At 46.6% G+C, this 18,080-nt stretch overlaps 1 protein-coding gene across 1 annotated transcript; it reads left to right on the forward strand.

The window, feature by feature from the left end:
* Positions 1-470: 470 nt before the first annotated feature.
* Positions 471-2,243, forward strand: LOC146207810 (solute carrier family 22 member 6-B-like). Its single transcript, XM_084577684.1, has one exon. The coding sequence runs from the start codon at positions 471-473 to the stop codon at positions 2,241-2,243; it is 1,773 nt and encodes a 590-aa protein (XP_084433810.1).
* The last annotated feature ends 15,837 nt before the right edge of the window (positions 2,244-18,080 follow it).

Genomic DNA, 18,080 nt, shown 5'->3' on the forward strand with positions numbered 1-18,080 from the left:
GAGAGATCATGGCTCTTCTTTTTCTTCTTCGGAGAAATTCTCTCTGGCACATGAGAAAACTAAACCACTCTATAGGTCCCGTAGTGATCACTCCGCTTTCCCTAGACACCTGGTGCTCGAAGCGGGAGAGAGCGTACGTGCACCGACACGCCCACATCGTTGATGAACCCATGATCGTGCTGCCTTTGTAACTGCATACATATATATATATATATATATATATATATATATATATATATATATATATATATATATATATATATACAAGCATTCCTAAATATTTTTTGCCTCAATATATCGCAAAAAAGCTTAAATAGCTGAGCTCAAATTTCGCTATAATTTTTTTTCTACAGCTTTCTTTTCCTGAATTTCCGAGCCGCTCAGTTCTTTGCCAATATCTTAAAGAACCCGGCCTATAGCAACGTTGGTATGCCTATCAGCCAGCCGATGTAAGACGATGAGGAAGAAGAATGGCTGATGCGCGGGAGATTGCTCCCGCAAACCCCCAGACGTCTTCTCTTGGACTTACGAGAACCGAAGGTTCAGTGAAGGGTTCAGGACGCGTGGAGCCGCCTTACGGCGTTGGAATCTTCCAGCTTCTAGCCCTGTTCAGCCTAACCATTGCGAGCGGAGCCTACATGCTTCACGACCAGAGTGTCAGGCTTACCGCAGTCGTCATGGACCACTGGTGCCGCCGACCACCAAACTTCACAAACGTTAGCGTGGCTAAGTGGAAGCGAATGGCCATCCCGCTGGATGAGAACGGACAATACAGCCGCTGTACAGTGCGCGATCCCCCGGATGGCGGAAGCAATGCTCGCGTGGTCCCTTGCACTTCATGGGAGTACGACCACGTGACGTTCGGCAACAACATCGTCAGCGAATGGAACCTCGTGTGTGACAGACAATGGCTTGTCGACCTCGCCAAGTTGACCTACTCAGCCTCCTCGATGGTCTCCCTACCTCTTCTGGGTGCGCTAGCTGACCGCATCGGTAGGAAACCTGTCACCCTCTACGCCGTGCCAGTGGTCCTGGTAGCCGGCAGTGCCATCAGCCTGCCCATTAACTTCCCAATTTTTGTGGTGCTGCGCGCCATCATCTCGATATCGACTAGCGCCCTAGTGCCGCCGCTGCTCTCAGTCGTGTACGAAGTGTCTCCTGTGGATAGAATTCCGGCGTACAATGTGGGAGCTTGGATGTTCTCGTTGCTTCTGGTTTCCTCTACCTTCACGGCCGCCGCACTCCTCGGAGGAGGCTGGACAGTGGTCCAAATCGGGGTCATGGTGCCTACGAGCTTTCTGACGCTGCTGTTCTGCACGGTCGATGAGCCGATGGCATGGCTTTTGGCACGAGGCGATGTTAAGAGGGCGCACCGCGCTGCATTGCGCGCGGCAAAGTTGAACAGAGCGTCTATTGATAGTTGCCATGAATCTTTTGCGGGGCTCCTCTTGTCCGCCGGTGGTGACAGCGATGAACAACGCGCAGGAGTCCTCTTAATGTGCTCCAAGCAATTCCGGACTCGCACAGTGCTGTTGGCTTGCGGATGGACGACACTGGCCTACTGCTACACCACCGTCATCTCCAACGATGTTCCGTTGAGCGAGATCGCAAGCGTCGTGGGTATGGTTCTGTCAGTCGTCGCTGGCGTCCTTGCTGCATTTTGCGTTCCATACGTCGGCTTCAGGTTTGTCCTGGTCATTTCGGCGATTGCATTCAGCATATCATCTGCGCTTAAGGCCAACGTCTACTCGGTAGACATAGAACACCTTCGCGACTCTTTGACGTTAGTGACGCATGCGGCAGGAAATGTCGCTGTAATGATGTTTTTTGCTCCAGCAATGTTTTGCTACCCTGTAGCCGTGCACTGCACGGCAATCGGCGGTGGACTAGCGTGGAGTCGCTTGGGTGATATTCTAGGCAAGATTAGTCCATTCCTTCTTGCCGGGCGCCGCGTTCAACTGCAGTGGACCATCGCAGCCATTTCGATGGCAGTCTTCGCATTCGTGGTCAAGATGCTTCCTAAAGAGTCTGACTGGAAGCGACGGCACCTCCCAGCTGGAGTGACACCATCGACGAGTGTGACAAGCCCGGACTTGAGACAAGGAGCGCCGCAATCTTTGACAGTGATGCCGCAACCACAGGTGCGCAGGTCTCGTTCGACGACACGAAGTCGAAGGAGACCTTTGTCAATACAGGCCTCGCCGGCGGCGCGCTCCCCTTCTGCCATAGTGACTAGCCCATAACAGGACTGCCGCAGGATACATTTCTACAGAGCACATCCCTCCCATCTTGCCGGTTGCGTTCATGAAGTTTTCTGCAAATATACTCATGTTCAAACGACGGTGTGTTGTTTCGGCGTATGGAGTGGGGCAATGATGCTGTTTTCTTTTAAATCCCGCGAGTGTACAGGATGTTCCAGCTACCTTGACTACCGATACTAATAGATTTAAAACCTAGGGTATAGTGCATCAATACTTTGGGCAGATGTACACTAATATATACTGCAGTATCCCAGCACCAGAACACACCAAACATCCTAGACTATGCATTTCATGAATGTGTTGCTAGCAAGCTTACTGGCACGCTGGGGTTTGTTGCATACAGTTATTACACCTTTCTAAACTTTACGTACCGCTGCCTTGTTCACGTGCATGCATCTCTGGTCTCATCGAGAATTCATTATTGCCATCACCACATACGTGAAGTCTGCATATAACGCTTATGCGCAATGTAGTTTTTTTATTACCGTCTTGCACGTGCATAGAGTGCCAGAAAGCAAGCTGCACAATTCCTAGGCCTTCCCTATGTTGTGGCTAGTCGCCACTGAAGGACATTTTGAAGCTTTAATATATTAAAGCTATTCATTGTACTATATTAAAGAATCCCATTGTAATACTGCATCACTTGTAATCTACTGGGACAAAAGAAATCCAACTTTCATGACTTAGATAGTATCTGTACATATATACCTATGCATATGTATGCGGCTCCTTTAACAGGGTTCTTATTTGGTATAACTGGCACAAATATACTTAGGGGCGAATTCAAAACTCTTATATAGCTTCAGCGGTTTCTATACATCGCCTGAGAAGCCCTGCATGCTTCAACTCAAATTGCAGGAGTCGCGTTATTATCAAATCTTCCTAAGCCACTTTTTGGGTTAGGAGACACACTTAACGACCATACACAGACGCTTGTACCGTATGGCGTCGAAAATTATCTTGTGTCTAATATTCAAACACATATTGGTCAAAATTTAAAACAAATGCAAGTATGTATGTGTCGCGTTGTATTATTTTAGAGTTACGGTCATAAGGGCTCTAGTTTTGTATTTTACGCATTTTGTTTCAATGCTCATAGTCGAATACAACTCAGGAAGGCTCTCGCGAATGCGTCTCAAAGGCTTTCCCACCAATTAACCGCTACGTCATGAAACCGTCGACCAGGTATTATGATGTAGTGGTTATTTCCATAGCACGTGAAATCACAGGTGAATGAGGTGCGTTCGTTAATGGGAGCAACTGCAACGTCACGATTCCCGGTCGACGCCATTGGCTGAACAGCCTCCTGTGGGGGGCCACCACTAACTTACATTTGACCATAGATGAAAAAAAAAAATGTTGGTCTGCGATGGTATACAGCGGCTATGCAAGGGCCGCAGCGAATGTTCGCTCCGTGTTCGCCTATCCAAACCTGATATACCCTAATCCCAACGCCACCTGGGAGGACTGGGAGGCGACCCTGCTCGGCTGCTCTGACCTGCCGGACCTAAAATTGTGAGCGACCGGCTTCTTATGGGTCGGTCCAATAGCATATCCGCGTGCTTACTCTTTTCGAGCGATTAAAAGTATTTTACCATTTCCACCCCCCGCTCTGGCACTATGAACCGTGGTCGCTTTTCCCCAGCCGATGGGGACGCCTAACTACTCAAGATCAAGGAGCAAGGAACGTATTAAGGTAGTATTGTGCCTGATTCAAGAAAAAGACGCCCCGAGGAAGGCTTTATTCAGAGCTCGTTACTAAGGCCTCCTCATTTAAAAATTGACCAAAGAAAGGCGAGCTATCTCTTAAAACATTGCGACCTCCCAGTAAGCAGTCCTTTAAAACTGAGCCCTTAGTTTTCGTGTTCAAAGCCGCCAGCACGCATTTTTAGGAATTTTTGTGCCACAGCATAGAAGATCCGATTTTCCTTTATGGTTTGGTTTTTGGGTTCCTAATGTCCCAAAGTAACTCAGACTATGAGAGACGCCATAATGGAGGGCTACAGAATTTTCGATCACCTGTAGTTCTTTAACGTGCACTGCCCGCACAACACACGGGTGCCTTGTTTTTCGCCTCCATCGAAAAGCAGCCGCCGCGGCCGGGAGTCGGCGGAGTGTGAAGATCCGATTTCTCGAGAATTCTCCCAGTTGTAAGCGTTTAAACTTTTTCGAGACTGTCGGTCGTTGTGCAGGTGGTCTTTCTCGAAAGTTCATCGTCGCTTTCAAACAGAGTGCACCAATTGTCGTCAGTGAGTATCTGCAGCTGTCTTCTCCCCTAGGTCAAATGCTGGACAGGTAAATGGCGATCGCCGACCCCGTGAACACGAACTCTTTCCAAGTCCTGACCCCTACGCACCCGAATATTTTTCCCCGGCCCCTCGCAGTAGGACAAAAGTACAGACTTCGTTTTGTCACAACAAAATTTCCGTGCATGGTTTTCGACAGCGAACCAGTTGTGACTTTTTTATTTTTAGAAAACATGTTGATTCTTTCTAATACTAACGAGCACAGGTTTCGAAACGATAGGGGGAAATGTTCCTGCCACCACTGACAAGAAGAAAAACAAATATCTTAGCGCCGAAGTGCGTTGAATTCTTGCCTTTATGTCACTCCGCTATCCCAAGTGAATACTCGGAAGAAAAATTGACACTGCTTTGATTTCTTGCCCTTAATCATCAGCTGTTTCGACTACATGAGGTTAATAGGCTTAGGTTCTACAATTTGTGCCTTTCTAACATATAAACTTGCTCAGTGTTTAAGGCGCTAGACTACTGAACCCAAGAACGCGGATCAAATGCCGGTTATGGTGGTCGCTTTCGTTGGAGGCGAAAAGCAAGGCGCCAGTGTGCTGTGTGATGTCAGTGCACGTTAAAGAACCCCAGATCATCGAAATTTCTGAATCCATCTCCTCAGGCGTCTCTCATAGCCTGAGTCGCTTTGGAACGTTGAATAAAAAACAAAAAGAAAATGCATAAACTAAAATCGGATGCAAAAAATGCAAAAAAAAGCAAACTGGTTATCTGAAGAGGCTTTGCAAATAGCTGAGGAAAGGAGGATGGCAAAAGGTATGGGGGAAAGAGAAAGATACAAGGTTCTCAATGCGGATTTTCAGAAAATAGCAAGGAGAGATAAGAATGCCTTCCTGAACATACAGTGTCAAGCAGTTGAGGACAACTGCCAATTAAGGAACACAAGAGCTCTGTATAAGACAATCAAAGATATCAAAGGAAGCTTCTGTGCTAAGCTGGGCGTGATAAAGGACAAACGAGGCAAGGACCTCACTGAAGCCTCAGAGATAAAGAAGAGGTGGCAGGAATACACAGAAGAACTGTACAAGAAGGACCCGGATGTGCAAACCCAACATAGGACGGTTGTGATTACTGACCTCGAGCCGGGCATCCTGAAGAGTGAAGTTGAATGGGCCTTAGCCAGCCTTGCTAAGAACAAAGCTAGCGGAATTGATGGTATTCCAGCTGAGTTGCTTCAAAACCTCAACCACGACGCTGTTAACACACTGCATACATTATGTCAAAAGATTTGGACAACCCTGCAGTGGCCACAGGATTGGAGGAGGTCAGTTTACATCCCCATTCCAAAGAAAGGCAGTGCCAAAGATTGTTCCAACTACCGCACGATCGCGCTTATTTCGCATGCTAGCAAGGTGATGTTAAAAATCCTGCAAGGTAGGCTGCAGCAGTATGTGGATCGGGAGCTCCCGGACGTGCAAGCTGGGTTTCGCAAGGGCAGAGGAACTAGAGACCAAATTGCCAACCTTCGCTGGATCATGGAAAAAGCAAGAGAGTTCCAGAAGCCCATTTACTTCTGCTTTATTGATTATGCGAAAGCGTTTGACTGCGTAGATCACAGCAGATTGTGGCAAGCTCTCCAAGAGATGGGAGTTCCAATTCCTGTCTCCTCAGGAACCTTTATGAAGGGCAAGAGGCCACAGTCAGAACTGGGCATGGTCTTAGTGATTGGTTTCCGATTGAGAAAGGGGTGAGGCAAGGCTGCATACTGTCGCCCTGCCTATTTAACCTATATGCAGAGTGCATCATGAGGAAGGCCGGTCTGGATGAGTCTTCAGCTGGAGTGAAGATTGCTGGAAAACGTATCAACAACCTTAGATATGCGGATGATACCACTTTAATGGCAGAAAGTGAAGTGGAACTCAAGAGACTTCTGATGCGCGTACAAGAAGAGAGTGAGAAGTTTGAGCTTAAACTGAACATTAAAAACACGAAGATCATGGCGTCTTGCCCTATCAAGTCCTGGAGCATCAATGGACAAGAAGTGGAAGCTGTGACAGATTTTCTGTTCTTGGGCGCCAAGATTACCTCGGAAGGAGACTGCAGCCATGAAATTAGGAGACGCCTGCTTCTGGGAAAGAGAGCAATGGTTAGCCTTGACCGCCTAGTAAAGAGCAGAGACATTAGTCTGCCAACCAAGATCCGTATAACCCGTGCTATGGTCTTTCCAGTTGTGATGTATGGATGCGAGAGTTGGACTGTGAAAAAGGCTGACCGCCGAAGAATTGACGCGTTTGAATTGTGGTGCTGGCGAAGACTCTTAAGAGTTCCTTGGACTGCCAGAAGATCAAATCAGTCGATATTGTCGACCATAAACCCTGACTGCTCATTGGAGGGTCAAATTCTAAAGTTAAAGCTCAGCTACTTTGGTCATCTGATGAGAAGAGAGGAGTCGCTGGAGAAAGATTTGATGTTGGGAAAGGTTGAGGGTCGCCGGAGAAGGGGTAGGCAGCGAACGCGATGGTTAGATGGCATTCTCGAGGCATTGCAGATGAAGCTATGTGATGTTAAGAAGATAGTGAGAGACCGGAAAGCGTGGCGTGACATGGTCCATAGGGTCACGAAGAGTCGGACACGACTGAACGCCTGAACTGAACTGAAAATCGGATGCTTCTATGACGCGCCAGAAAAATTCCTAAAGCATCGTGCTGGGCTTTGAACACGAAGAGTAAAGGCCAGATTTAAAAAAAAAAGAAAGAAAAATATGCTTAGTGAAATGAGAATGCGTTAAGGATAGTTCGCCGTTCATTGGTCAATTTTAAATGAGCTTTAGTAATTAGCGCTTAGTAAGGCCTTCCTTTTTCCTTACCTTGCTCCTTCAAAGCACGCCGGTGGCTGAGGAAAAGCGTTGCAGCGCACAGCGCCAGAGTGGGCAGAGCGGCGAACATTCGTTGCTGCCCTTGCACAGCCGCTGTACACTGTAAGCAGTTTCACGCATAAGTGTACTCTGTCGTTATTAGCGGCCTCATGTCACTTACTCGAAGTGTCAAATTCGTTTACTTTCATTACTCGTGCCCGATTAGTGCGCTCACCTATTTCTGCAGATTTTTATAGCTTTTATGTGAACGTACCCATCCGGCTACGCTCAAGGTCGTCGTGTGTTGGATCAGCGCCCGGCCAGTGGGGCCGTCGCCATCGCAACTGTGACGTGAGTCCTAGTCGAGCCACGGAAGTTGTCGTCCATGGAGGAACTTCCTCCATGTTGTCGTCTCTCTTCTCTCGCGCGCCATTAAGTGGTACAACATCACTAACGAACGGCAACCTGACGTTAGAAGTGAGAGGCAGAAGATGGTACGAGCCGCTTGAAGAGCAGAAGGATGGGCTGCGACGGTGGAGGCCGACGTAAATTTAGAGCGTGTTAAACGCGCTCTTCAACCGGAATGGCGTACTGGTTTTGCGCGGCCATTCTTTTTTAAAATATCAGAAACCTGTTTAACTTTAAGACCAACGAAATCTGCACCGACGATTACGGTACTGTGGAACGCAAAATTTAAGCGGAGCTCTCTACGTGTGTTCAGGTAAACAATTTTAGATAATGCAGCTATGTTGCAGTTATACAACATGCTTTATTTCACGCATGCTCATTCTTTAATTTACATTCTTCTCCCAATCCTCAATTGTGATCAAGGAATCTCTGTGGTCGGAGAAATGAATGGAGATACGTACTACTTGCTGCACCAAAGGCTGGTAATGAAAGCACTTCGTGAGGTCGTCACAGCAGCAGGAGGAGTTACGAGGGAAATGAAAGGGATATTTTTTGCTAATACGCGGTATGAACTTTTTGTTTGCATTTATATTTAAGTCTCCCATTACGAAAATTGGTGTGGATATATGTGTGTTTATATGTGGCGCAAGTAGCATACGACTTGTTTGGTGAGCGCGGTAGGCGAGAAGTATAGGCAGCCACTACCGGCAAGTTTGGACAGCCCTTCAGTGCACACTTCTGGCGGAAAACTCGTACAACGTCTGAATTTATGCTTGTGTTAACTATTCCCATAACGAAGCAAACAGAGTGGTCCAAATTTCGCGGAAATTATCATTTGCCGCGAATCTTTCCCGGGGCTTCTCTCAGCGGCCAGATCGCTGTCCTCAAAAAGGACCCCCCCGCTCCCTCTCCCCCAAAAAGGAGACCCCGCATTGTGCTCGATGCGGTTCCAGAATTGCAGCTATGCTGTCAGCTTGCGACTGGACGACACTGTCCTACTCTGTCACCCCTGTCGCGTCCTATAATGTTATTTTGAGTGACATCTCAAACGTCATTGTCATCTTTATGTCTGCCATCCCCCTGTATGACGTCGTTGCAACATTTTTCGTCGCCCTCGCCTGTGTTCGGACTTTTCCTGATTGTATCAATAATTGCATCAAGCCTGACATGTGCGCTTACGGCCAAAATCTACAAGTGCCCACGTGCGCGATTCTGTGAGTGACACATGCGTCTGGGAAAGCCGCCGAAATTAATGCTTTTCTTTTCCTATCAGGTCATGATGCACTGTGCGTGAATTGTTTTGGTGAAATCAGCGTGGGGGGGGGGGGGGTACAGATATGATCGAATATAATAACACTCTCTTCGTTTTTTGTGTGGCGTGTAGTCCTACTAAAACTGACCGCCCTGTTTTGTTGGCTGTGCTCGCAAGCGATGCAGAGTTCCTTTTTGAACGTGGTGAATGGAAGTGATGGGGCCTCTCTCCTGCGTTGCAGCAGCGACACGTGTGATTAGGGAGTACTTGCGACAGGCCATGGAGCCATATTTGATGACAATGACTATGTCTTGTGATATGGTTACACTTCACCAATCCCAGCCAAGACTTCATCGTTGGGTACCTCATCGCGGCGCCTACGTTTGGCTACGTTCACTGGCCAATAGCACAACACTGGTATAACAGAGCATTCTACAAATAAGCAGCTGTCTGTCCTTGGTACCCGTTAGGTTGCCGCCATTTTGTGTAAGTTTCTGTGCATATCATAAGCCTATTTTTTCTGTACATGAGTGATGAAAATAGGGCGTTAATTGATCGCTTATATTCTCTGAAGCTTATACAGTGTTGCAGCTTCCCTGATGGCTGATATGAATGACTTTAAAATTCAAGACAAAATGCGTCAGCATTTTCAGTTGCCGAACTTCAGTACAGGAGAGCAGCACCCGACAACAGCACACACCCAAAGCTGCTGACGAATGACGACTTACATGCTTGACATGACTCTTGCATGCATAGAGTTTCTTACTCTTACCTAGAGGGAAAGCTGTGCTGCCGTCTATGGGAGTTTACATGGAGTTTCCAGACGGCCAGTTCAGCTCCCATGGGCGCTCAAAGCATCATGGGCCGGAGAGTACCGAGTGCAGAACTACAACTTTTGGCCAAAACTAATGCAAATATAAGTGCTGTTCTACCATAAATAATGTCCTAAGATTGAATATTGTGACTATAAATTGCAAAAAGAGAGAGAAACAGCATGTCAGTGTGATATTTATCCAATATAAGCGAGGGCTCTTTCTCCTATTGGCTTAGTTTTGAGCAGCACAAATATCAATATTTCGCACTTAATAGGCAAAATTTGAAACAGAAAAACGTTATATAAATATTTATGGTTGTGCAATCACTTAAGGAAGTTTTTAGTGGCATTTCGGGAAACAAAAACCATTTATTGGCGACGTCTGCTTTTGCGCCTTCGCTACTATGGCTTTAGCGGTCTATGTACGCACCTTCACATGATGATGATGACGAAAAAAAAAACATCGCAGTAACGCCACTCCACATACCCGAGAAAAACCGACTGTCCCGCAACAAGTAGCACACCGGCCCATGATTCTTAGCGCGCCCATGGTGGCTGAAGTGCAGCGCCCTCAGCTTTCCCTCTAGTTAGTGTGAGGAACTCTATGCTTGCATGAGCATAGATAGTGGACCTTCGTATTCTTGTGTTTGTACTAAGGTAGATTTGGCTGGAGGAGCAGATATCGACGTTGTCGCCACTTCCTGCGCGTGTGGATGTAGCCAATGGCGTGCATGGTAAACTTGGAGGGTGCAACTTATTTCCTGCCTTAAACGCTTCATTCATCTGGAGACAAAACTGTTAACATTACGGGCTACTTTGAGATGTAACCTTATTTAATGGCGTCATCGTTCTTTCGAAACTTTAGTTACGTCAGCAATACCTTAATAAGGGGTGGTGCCCATAACGAGAGTCATTGGTCATTTTCATGACATACGGTTTTTTGCCAGCACCAATATAGGGGAAGGTGAATAACAGAATAGCAGGCAGAGTAGGGACAAAATGATATACTCACAATATAGTCTCATGTCTACGTGCCTGGCAGACCAGTTACCAGCATAGATATATGAAGGACATATTTGGCAAAGAGACCGCACGTGGAGCTATAGGGGAAGCCATATCAGCAATGTAATTTGCCACACTCATGCATGAGCAGGACCGTTGTTAATGAAGTTCGAGCGGCGTATAGAGAGATAGAGACAAGAAGGTGCTTAGTTTCCCGGATGCGAAAATCGGCAGTTGTAGAAGAGGGCACAGCTTCAAAGAGTATGATGCTTGCTGTGCATACAAATGCCTCACAAAAAGCGAGGGCCTCCGCACAATAAGCACTGGAGGCCGTAGTCAATCGGAGGTGTGCCACAAAACGCAGGACACAAGGCGGGAAAAGTGCCACGTTTGCTGCTCACGCGGAAACAGTGGTGTAGAAATTATCCATAAATATATGCAAACAGAGAAAGACTGGCTGGAAAAGTGAGAAGGAAAGTTTAATTTTGATTTGATTTATTGGCTTTAATGTCTCATAGCAGCTGAGCTGGCTACGAGGTAAGCCGTAGTGGAGGGCTACGATAATTTCGACCACCTCGAGTTTTTTAACGGGCAACGACATCACACAATTCACGAGTGCCTTGCTTTTCGCGTCCAGCGAAAAGCAGCAGTCGCGGCCTAGATTGGATGCCACCTCTTTGGGTTCTGTAGTAGAGTACCCTAACCAGTTAGCCAGCGCATCGGGGCTGACAAGGGAGGAAGCAAGTGAGAGGAGATAGGTGACAATAGATTAATGGTCGCGCCACGAGTTAGAGCACAAGGCATATGGTCAATGGAAAGATAACAATGACCACTAAAATGCACCTGTGGGAGAGCCGCCCAAAGACAGCGTACTCGAAAGTACTCAGAGGTTTTGAATCTCCTATATTCCGTTTGTAAAAGTCGTACATAAAGCTCGCGCTTTTTCGTTCATAAAACCCCCTTCATCTCAAGGTCCTAGCTCTGCTTCTGAAAAAGCCGCTTATGACGGAGGAACACTAGTACGAGGACCAGATACCTAGAAGAACCAAGAAAGAACATCACCGTAGTTTTTCCAGGAGATGTGGTCGCATTTACTTCCTATTACACTAAATGTAACTTCGGTTCGGTTTTAGGATATCGCTGATTTCGAGAAAGTACTCTTCATCTTTTGTGTTATTGATCTAGCCATGCACAACTACATGATCCGCGCATCACTATTTCCATCTCTTGTCGGTGGACACAGCGTGGCCTCTACAGGTTAAGAGTGAAGTTTCGATAAAAATACTTTAGAAACCGAAAGGTACTAGTGTGATCCCCATGGTCATTTTTTTTTTCTATGTCCTTGAAATAATCTGCGGAGTAAGTAGGTTTGCTTTTCGGTGCCATGAAAGAGCAACGCTAGAGAAAACATGTCAAAGCAGTGCAGAAAAAACTGCAATGGCGACAAAACAGCCCCTGTAATATTCAAGAAGCGTGGATTGTTGGGCCAGTTGGTGCTTAATTGAAGGTAAAAACCAGCGAAAAGAGGACGCGTTAACAAGGAAGGAGTGCACAAGGACGACGCTAGATCCAGCCTCCTTGTTAACGCGTCCTCTTTTCGCTGGTTTTCACCTTCAACTAAGCCGCTGTAAGAACAGCACGCGTCAAAACAGTACGCCATATAAAACAGTGAAAGCAAAAAAAAAAAAAAAAAAAAAGAGCTCTATGGCACACTATCAGAGTGGAAAACATCACGTTGCTCTACGCATAGCAAAGGTAGTAGCTGTTCCGTCTTCACCTGTTTGGCTTTGATGGCGTAATTTCCTGTGCAAGGCCATTTTACTTGTGAGATAAATAAATAAAAAAAAAACTAGCATATATTTAATATGGTCTACCTATAGCTGGAAGTGTTATGCTTGAGGCTGAAGGAGGTGATTTTGTACTTCGATACATTAATGATCATTGGCCACAACGTTGCACCAACCGATAAGTTGAAATATGTTTGGAGTTCCAGGGCTCTTTAGTAGATGTAATATGTTATTTGATAATACAATCGTCCACGGAAATGTGCATGCATATGTGTGCAAGGGTATATTTTGTTAGGAAAATAATTCACAGTATGATTAGGAAAGTAAGAAGGTACCAAGCAAGCTACCCCGCTGCACATCACACCCTTGGAAGAACGTTTGTAAGAAGCTAGTAAGGGCAGCAGTTGCTAACTTCGAATGCGTTTTACCACATTTTTCATCCTTAAACTAACCTACAGTTTTCTATGGGAAGGCTGTCATCACTAACCAATAAATGAGGTTCTTCAAACAGTTTTGACGCGTTGAAGTTTAAAATCACCGGTTGGCAGCTTTTTTATCGCATTTTACTAGCGCGTAACTTCGCGAATATATTCAAAAATAATATTTGTTTTGGCGCGGTGCACATTCTACTGTTCTTGGGAGGTGATTTTCAGATAATAAAGTTCATTCTGCAATTAACGACATATTATTTTTGATTATTTGACTGCTCTTTGGCTCACAAAGCAGAGTGGCCATCGATTCCAAAGGAAAGTCAAGCTGAAAATCTGACCTCGCATAGAAGGCAAGACAAGAGCAATAATTCTAAAGCCTTCATGTTTTTGTGCACATTCTCAGCAAAAGACAAACGGAACATAGATTTGAATTTTCGTACCCTCTAGAGCTAACTCATAAGGCTAATGTAGTGACAAAAAAATATCTGACTCTCTCGTAATCGAGAGTAAATGTGAACATGAAATGAGTTTATAATCTACGTAGCACATTTTTTGCACATGTTGACGGGGAGGACGTCTAGAAGGATGGATGTGTGCGCTGGTTCATGACTCACGCACCGGGGCAAGCCGAAACCTAGAGGCGTAGTTGGAAACAAGGGTTTCATTCAGACACCCCTGCTGACCATGGCTATGCGTTTGTGCTGAAAGCGGCGTCTAGAACAGCCACGGAGGCGCACTGCTAATCCACTTAGCGTGGCAGAGATAGCTGTCCTAAAGGTGCACCGATCTCATGGGCGTCTCATTTCTGCTTCGGCACATGTCTCCTTTGAAGGCGAGTTTGAAGTGTCCACCGAGATGATGGTAGTTTTGTGCCTTTTCAGCTTCGCAGTACAAAACAGGGCATGCACTTCTGACACATGCGCAGTTTCGGTAGTATAGCTTCAGGCGTCCACCAGAAAGAGAGCGCGTGAGACCGCAGCGCAATATCCTTGAGGACGGCGCGCAAGCCATTGTCCCAAGCTCGATCTCGTTCTCGTTCTGCTCCGCCGCGCTTGCGCACTGGTTAGAGCGCTCGATTGCTTATACCCAAGTGTGCGGGATCAAATCCCGACGCGGGGGTCGCTGAGCGATGTCAGTGCACTTTAATAAGCCGCCGGTGGTCGAAATTTCAGCAGCCCTCCCCTACGGCGTCTCTCAAGGCCAGAGTCGCTTTGCGACGATAAAAACAATAAACCAAAACCAAGTCAAACTGAATCTCGTTTGGTGTACGGATGATGCAGTTTTGGTGCCCGGATGACGGAAGTTACCTATGTTGGCTCGACGTCACCTCTCTGTGCCGACGTGGGAGCTGCCCTCTACACCTGGCGCCTAGCCGAGCGTCCTTCAGGACCCCTACTGTGGAAATAAAGTTTTACCAAACCAAACATCACCTCAAGGGTGCTGACAACGGCAGCTTTCATGCTGAAAAAGTCAATACGACCCTTGTTAGCATATGTCTTATTAAGGTGAAAGCCTGATATGGCTCACGAGACGCGAGCCTGCAAAATGCCTACAACACCTATCCAAGAACAATGAATGAATGAATGAATGAATCCTTTATTTGAAGGAAGGGATGGCTCTCGGCCGCAATTTGGGTAATTAGAGAGCACGACGACATGCCCACCCTAGCAGAACCGATTCTATCAAACACCGCAATACAACATTCCATTGCTACATACGGCAGTGAGAGCGGCCTGTTTCGAGCATTGTGAGAGAGGTCGACTGAAGCGCGAAGATCGGCAGCATGGCAAGCAACAAGCAACGGCTTGAAGAACAGTGAAGACGAAGCTACACTCTGTCCAAGAAAAGTGGTCCCAGTCACGTGATCAAGTGAATGAGCAAATAAGAGTAAGTGAATCGTGTCCACGCTAGCAGTCGAAACACCATATTTCTGCGCCTCAGATGATTGCGCTGACCACTACTCTTACGCGGAGTTTCTCTTTTTTATTCATTGCTTTCACTTTCTTTTTTCTTTTAATAAAGGGACGTACCAAGCAGGTGTTTTCACATAACGCTAAACCTTTTTCAATGCATTGAAATTATCAAACATGCTCAGCCATTCGGGCGGGTCGGGCTGAGCTTTGAAATCGTGACTTCACGCTCTATAGGCGAGAAAGTCAGTGAGACTTTCACGCCTAGAGCAGACATTTTCTTCAGCGTAAATGACCTGCATTCTTCTCTTCCAGAGGCTGTGAAGGTTCAGAACCATTATCATGTCGTATGACATCCCATCTTCATTTCTGACCGATAGATTGTTTTTATTGTTTTGGATACCTGCATCGCCCATAGGGCGTTATAGCAGGGGCATTACCGCAGATAGCAAATGCCGAGAGGTATGATTGGTAAATCTTCTTTTCAAGTTTCCTGTAGGACGTCCTAGTAGAGAATAGCGTCATAACATTCTGTTAAACGTATTCTAGTGTTCCAAGTTTGTTGCAAAGAGTGCAGTTAGTTGACCAAGGGACGAAGATACCTTCCACATTAAATTATTTTCACTGAGAGGATGTTTGTGTGAAGTTTACAGAGAACTGACTTTACTGGGATTGCGGCATTTCTTAATCTTATGAGGATATCTTGTCCTGAGCCATGGCTCCGGCATCAAGACTTCAATTAGGTCACCGTATAGTCAAAATGCTTAAGTATTATACAAAGAAACGCACCTTAAGCATGCGTAATGAGGTTACAACTCCCCAAATATACCCTTCAAGTTGTATCGTGGACTCTATCAGGTGTTGTGCGCAGGTGTGCGCGGCCAGAAACCCGCCTGACGAACAAAGGTTCGACCGACTGGAAAAATGGGCCTTTTGAGTGTGTGTGTGTGTGTGTGTGTGTGTGTGTGTGTGTGTGTGTGTGTGTGTGTGTGTGTGTGTGTGTGTGTGTGTGTGTGTGTGTGTGTGTGTGTGTGTGTGTGTGTGTGTGTGTGTGTGTGTGTGTGTGTGTGTGTGTGTGTGTGTGTGTGTGTGTGTGTGTGTGTGTGTGTGTGTGTGTGTGTGTGTGTGTGTGTGTGTGTGTGTGTGTGTGTGTGTGTGTGCGCGTGTGTGTGTGTGTGTGTGTGTGTGCGTGCGTGCGTGCGTGCGTGCGTGCGTGTGTGTGTGTGTGTGTGTGTGTGAGCGTGCGTGCGTGCGTGCGTGCGTGCGTGTGTGTGTGTGTGTGTGTGTGTGTGTGTGTGAGCGTGCGTGCGTGCGTGCGTGCGTGTGTGTGTGTGTTTATTTTCCACCACGGTCGCACTCGCCGGCGCACCAGTCGGCAGTACTTAGCCCGCAAAGAAAAACATGCAAATCGGATAGACTTTATCTTTCGAACACATAGGTCGAAACAAAAGGTTCCAGGTGCAACAGCGCTACAGGAAACAATGAACTGTGGCAAAATTTTTTAGACGCACTTTATGACTATGCGCAAGACAGGACCCTGGTCAAAAAAAAATATGAACGAGAAACAATTTGCCGAGCAAATAAGTGATGCAGACCGACAACTCCGCTGCAGACCGGCCGGAAGGGGTTTAGGCGAATGAACCTTTCCCAGCTCGAAGCGCAAATAAAAATCGCGAAAACGCGATGCATCATCTGAACATTAACCCACCTCATGAACTATACTTGTAGCATATGCCATACTTTGGCTAATAAAAAAAAAAAAGGAAAACGTTGGAAACTGCCTTACGAGCGAATATTGAAAGCTCTCTACATGCCAACCTTGCGAGATCTCCCTAGGAGCCTGCTTTTCTTGTTTTCACACTAATTTGCTTTTGCGACTCTTGCTCAGGAGTTCGGCGGAGGGTAAGGGTAATCCTACCCTACGCCGACCGCCTGAGAACAAGTTCATAGTTCTCCTTGTGTAGTGTAAATACATCAGAGGCCGCTGAGAAAAGGAAAAAAAGCGGCGCTGCAGTAGAGGAGGAAAATGTCAGTGGAGGGCGACACCACTCGAGAAACATGACAACGTCGGCAGCACGCTCGCAGAGCGCTCGCCAGCCTTGTATACGTCCCTGAGTAGGCTCAAAGCCTTATTCCACTTCGCTCTGGGTTAGGATGTACAAGGCCCCAGTCGCGGGCGGAGAAGATTGAGAAAGTACGCCATGGAGGAAGAGGCTAGATCAGCGCTAAATGCAGCTGGTTGTAACCGGCGTGGGGAAATGGATGTGGAATATCTGTGCTTTGGTGATTCAAATGTGTACTGGAGAGTGCGATGTCATGGAGCGTGAATAAAAAATGTAAAGATTTTAACAAAATTTCTAACTAGTTCTCTTCATATTCTTAATATGATTTAAACAATCTCCGGTAATGTTTTCCATTGCGGAGACACTTCCCGCCTGGGCAGCGGCTGCGCACATCTGGCGTGTCAGTGCCAATCAAGTGCAGTCTTCTTTGCGTGTGATGTCCTTAAGAGATCGCGCATTGTGTCTGCAGCGGCGGCTGTGCGATCGTGAGAATAGAGGAATTCACGTATTGCCGGCCAAGTGAGCAAACTTGCCTTGGACCTGCGTGACCCTCGGCAGGCTTTTTTCACTCGCCGGGCTTCGACCCATTCTGACCTCAGGAGCCTAGAGATTCACAGTCTCATCACCAATTTTGATGGGAAAGGTGATGCCGGACAACGTCAGAGGAAATGCAGGTGGTGTCATTGGGGCCCGTTCAATGTTTTGCAACTCGGAAGGTTCATAAGAAAGTAACTCCGTTTAACATATTCATTGTAATGGTCCATCGTTATGATGCGTAGCAAGAACTTGCTTGTAAATATTATCTTGCGCTCGCACCGAAGAGCTGAGACTGCAATAAAAAAAAAATGAATAGGCTGCGTCTTTTGAGCAAGAGTACAAACGCTCTGAAGGGAGTTCTTCGTATATATCTCGAGGTTTAAGGTGCTAACCCACCTCATGTGAACGAATAGCATCCATAAACAACTTGTCGTTGAAAGAACATTCTTCCACAGTGTCTGGGTATGATAACCCTGAAAATAATCAGTTTGCAGAAAAGCCAATACCGCAGA

This window comes from Amblyomma maculatum, chromosome 1 (assembly GCF_055883805.1).
Source record: "Amblyomma maculatum isolate TAMU_Amacu chromosome 1, ASM5588380v1, whole genome shotgun sequence".
NCBI classification, from domain to species: domain Eukaryota; kingdom Metazoa; phylum Arthropoda; class Arachnida; order Ixodida; family Ixodidae; genus Amblyomma; species Amblyomma maculatum.

Excerpts from the sequence above, each read along its gene's own strand:
- LOC146207810 (XM_084577684.1), top strand. The coding sequence starts at position 471 with ATGGCTGATGCGCGGGAGATTGCTCCCGCAAACCCCCAGACGTCTTCT.